This window comes from Agrilus planipennis, unplaced genomic scaffold, assembly GCF_000699045.2.
Source record: "Agrilus planipennis isolate EAB-ADULT unplaced genomic scaffold, Apla_2.0 scaffold348, whole genome shotgun sequence".
Classification (NCBI taxonomy): Eukaryota; Metazoa; Arthropoda; class Insecta; order Coleoptera; family Buprestidae; genus Agrilus; species Agrilus planipennis.
Genome location: NW_020439070.1, coordinates 129,848 through 133,507, shown reverse-complemented (window position 1 = coordinate 133,507; position 3,660 = coordinate 129,848). Strand labels below are relative to the sequence as shown.

Below are 3,660 nucleotides of genomic sequence, written 5' to 3'. Positions count from 1 at the left end.
GTGGTTAGCTACGCCGGGATTCGTTTCAGCAAGTAGATATCCATATATTTAAATGGACCTTGTTGGACATACGTAATCCTAAAATGTAGCATCATACTACAAATGGCGTTTACCGCGCCATTTGTGGTATTTTCTAAAACGCTCTGTTAAGACAGCAGGTAAAAGTTGGTCTGTTTTTTGTCGGAAATATCTGCGACGCGCTGATGAAATTCAAAAAGATCGAAATCGCGATCCGCGTCTGGCAGTTTCGACACAAAACAGACCACTTCGAATTATTTTATTCGATTATGGTAAGGTGCTGACAGTAGTTCACTCTTTTGATGCACAAGACTGTAGTTGTGAACTTCTAATATTGCAGTCCAATGTTGTAATCAGTGGCTGGCTAAAATTCGTCTGGACTTATCTGGATGTAATATCTGTTTAATTGGAGCATTGTTCGTAATAATGGTAAATTTGCGTCCCCATAAGAGTTTCCTAAACTTTGTGACAGCGAAAGTTATTGTCAAACTTTCCCTATCCAGTTGGGAACAATTTTGTGTACATTAATTTTCGAAAGCAACCGTTTGGGTGTTGGTTACTACCATTGATTGTTTGTTTCGGATACTGTATGACGTTAAATGTTGGACGTTGAGTTGATTGACTGTGCCCTGTTTGAAGTGTTTGTTGATTTTGCCGACTACAGTTAGGTTGACGACTGAAATGTTATTGTTGACTGTAGAGACGGTTTCCTGTAAAGTTTTGATTTTTGCTATTCTGGACGTTGTTCTGCTGGATGTTATTCACTGGAAATGCCCTGGTTAACATACAAAACTGTACTTGATTTGCTTCATTTTGGATAATAATTTGTTTTGCCTTTGTCTAAAAGGAACAAATATATATATAGACAGTGAACTAACGGAAAATGAGAAAAATATACAACAAAGCATAAAGCAGATAGCGTCCGAAGAGAGACAGAAAGGAAAAGTTGTTAAAATAGGTTACAAGAAACTAAAAGTAGATGAGAGATTGATGGTATGGAACGAAATGGAAGGAAAACTTACGCCAAAAAACTAAAACATAAAATAGACAATAAGTATCAGATTACCAACAAAAATGCGCTCAACTTAGATAATAGGGGATTATTAGGAACAATAGCGGGTAATATTGCTAGACAATTAAGAGACAACTTAGATAATAAAGTCGACAAAAGAATATACAAAGAAAATAACAAAGCAAAATGTTTAAAAATAACCTTTTGGAATGTTGCGGGTATTAGGAATTTAGAGGAAGAATGGGAAAAACTACTGGAGTATGACGTAATAAATTTAACAGAGACTTGGGCGGACGAAAAAGACAGAGAATTAATAGAAAATAAATTGATAAATTACAATATTTTACTGGTTGAAGCAAGAAGGGAAGGGAAAAGGGGAAGGCTAAAAGGAGGAATGGTCACGGCATTTAGCAAATCCCTAAATGTAAAGTCTACAATAATAGAAAAGTTAAATGAGGAACTAATCAAACTAGATTTAAACACAGACAAAGGAAAACTTATGATCTTAAGCGTATACATGAGAGATAGAAGGAGTGAAAACTATGAAAAAGTAGGAAAAATATTAGAAGATATCAAGGAAGGATACATAATAATGGGAGGAGATTTTAACGCAAGAACAGCAAATAAAGGTGGAAGAGAGAGTGAAATGATGACAGAAGAATATAGGCTATCGAAAGATAAGGTTGTAAATAAAGAAGGAGAGGTACTACTGAATTGGGTTTCAGATAATGGAATGTACATCCTAAATGGAAACGTAAGAGGCGATGAACAAGGGGAATTAACCTACATAGGAACTAAAGGAAGGTCAGTAATAGATTACGTAATTACTAATAGGAAAACTGAAGAAGATCTGATAGAGAGAATGCAGGTAGTGGATAACAATGAGTCAGACCATCAAAGATTAGACTTGCAATTAAATATTTTAACGAAAAAGGTACATGAAAAAGGATCTAAATACAAAACAATAATCTACGAAGGATGGTCGGAGGAGGATATTTTAAATTACAACAATAAGTTAAAAGAATTAGGAAGACCAGAAAATTGGAACGGACTCAGAGAAAAGCTAAAAGCAGCGGTATGTATAAAGAAAATAAGGATTAATACAAGTATCCAGAAAAAGAAATGGTGGGATCAAGAATGTCACGCAGCAAAACTAGAGTTAAAGAAGACAAGGAAAAAATATATAGAAACAGGTGAACTGAAAACAGATTACTGTGAATGTAAAAAGAAATACAAAAAAATAATTGAGGATAAGAAACGACTGACATTGGAGAAAGACTGGTCAGAAGCAAGAAAGGACAAAACGGGAAAGAAGTTCTGGGAGTTAATAAACAAACAAAGAACAAAAAAAGAAGAGATAAGTAAAAAAATACATATGGTTGAATGGACTGAGCACTTTGCTAAACAAATGGGAGGAAAAGTAGTAGAAGAAACAAGACAGCTGGGTAAAGAAGAGAAAATAGAAAAAAATGAAGATCAAGAAATAACGCAAGAGGAAGTAGAACAAGTAATAAAGAAGCTGAAAAAGAAAAAGGCGGCTGGAGAAGATAAAATCACAAATGAAGCCTGGATATATGGTGGAAAGGAATTACAAGAGAACTTGCAAGGAATACTAAATAAAATATGGAATGGAGATGAAGATCTGCCTGAGGAATGGAAAATGGGAATAATAAAACCAATTTTCAAGAAAGGAGATAGACATAAACCGGAAAACTACAGAGGAATAACTCTTATGAACACAGGATATAAAATTTACGCGGAAATACTTAGGAAAAGATTAGAAAAGGAATTGGAAGACAAAAAAGCATTAGGAGAGACGCAGATGGGATATAGGAAAAATAAAGGAACTATTGACGCAATATACATAGTTAAAACGGCCATCGAAGAAGAAATAAAGAAAGAAAAAGGTGAAATTTTCCTCTTCTTTGCAGACATGAAAGGAGCTTTCGATAAGCTTAAAAGAGATACGATATGGAAGACCTTAGAAGAGCTAAATATAGAAAACAAATTAAAAGAGAGGATAAGAGAAATTTATGAGGAAACTTACTTTAAGATAGAAGTTAATGGGGAAAAATCAAAGATTATATCAATGAGAGAAGGCATAAGACAGGGGTGTCCACTGAGCACAGTACTTTTTAATGCAACATTTGCAAACTTAGAGAAGAAAATGAGCACAGCGCAAGAAGGAGGTATAGTAATCGGTAGAAAAAAAATTTGGTCAGTGTCATATGCAGATGACATAGTTTTATTAGCGAATAATGAAAGAGGAATGAGGGAAATGTTAACAAAATTCAACAAATACAGAAAGGAAAGAGGGTTGGAATTAAATACAGACAAATCAAAAATTTTAAGAGGGAAGAAGGCAGGAGGAATCTGGTGATGGGAAGAGAGAAAAGAAATCGAAAGTATTCAGGACAGATATATTAAATACACACTAAAGCTAGATAAGAGTACTCCGAGATATCTTCTTCAGGAAGAAACTAAATATGAAAAACTGACCATAAAATATTCAAAAAGGGCCGTAAAGTACGAAGAAAAAATATGAAAAAGGTCGAATTCCAATGGAACGGAAAAACAATCGAAGAGGTTACAGAATTTAATTACTTAGGCTTCATATTACAGAGGAATAA

At 34.2% G+C, this 3,660-nt stretch overlaps 1 protein-coding gene across 1 annotated transcript; it reads left to right on the top strand.

The window, feature by feature from the left end:
- Positions 1-865: 865 nt before the first annotated feature.
- LOC112905199 lies at positions 866-3,402 on the top strand. Its single transcript, XM_025977142.1, has 2 exons — positions 866-2,816; positions 2,864-3,402. Exons 1-2 carry the CDS (start codon positions 1,014-1,016, stop codon positions 2,870-2,872), a joined length of 1,812 nt encoding a protein of 603 aa, XP_025832927.1. The 5' UTR covers positions 866-1,013; the 3' UTR covers positions 2,873-3,402.
- The last annotated feature ends 258 nt before the right edge of the window (positions 3,403-3,660 follow it).

Excerpts from the sequence above, each read along its gene's own strand:
- LOC112905199 (XM_025977142.1), top strand. The coding sequence starts at position 1,014 with ATGGAACGAAATGGAAGGAAAACTTACGCCAAAAAACTAAAACATAAA.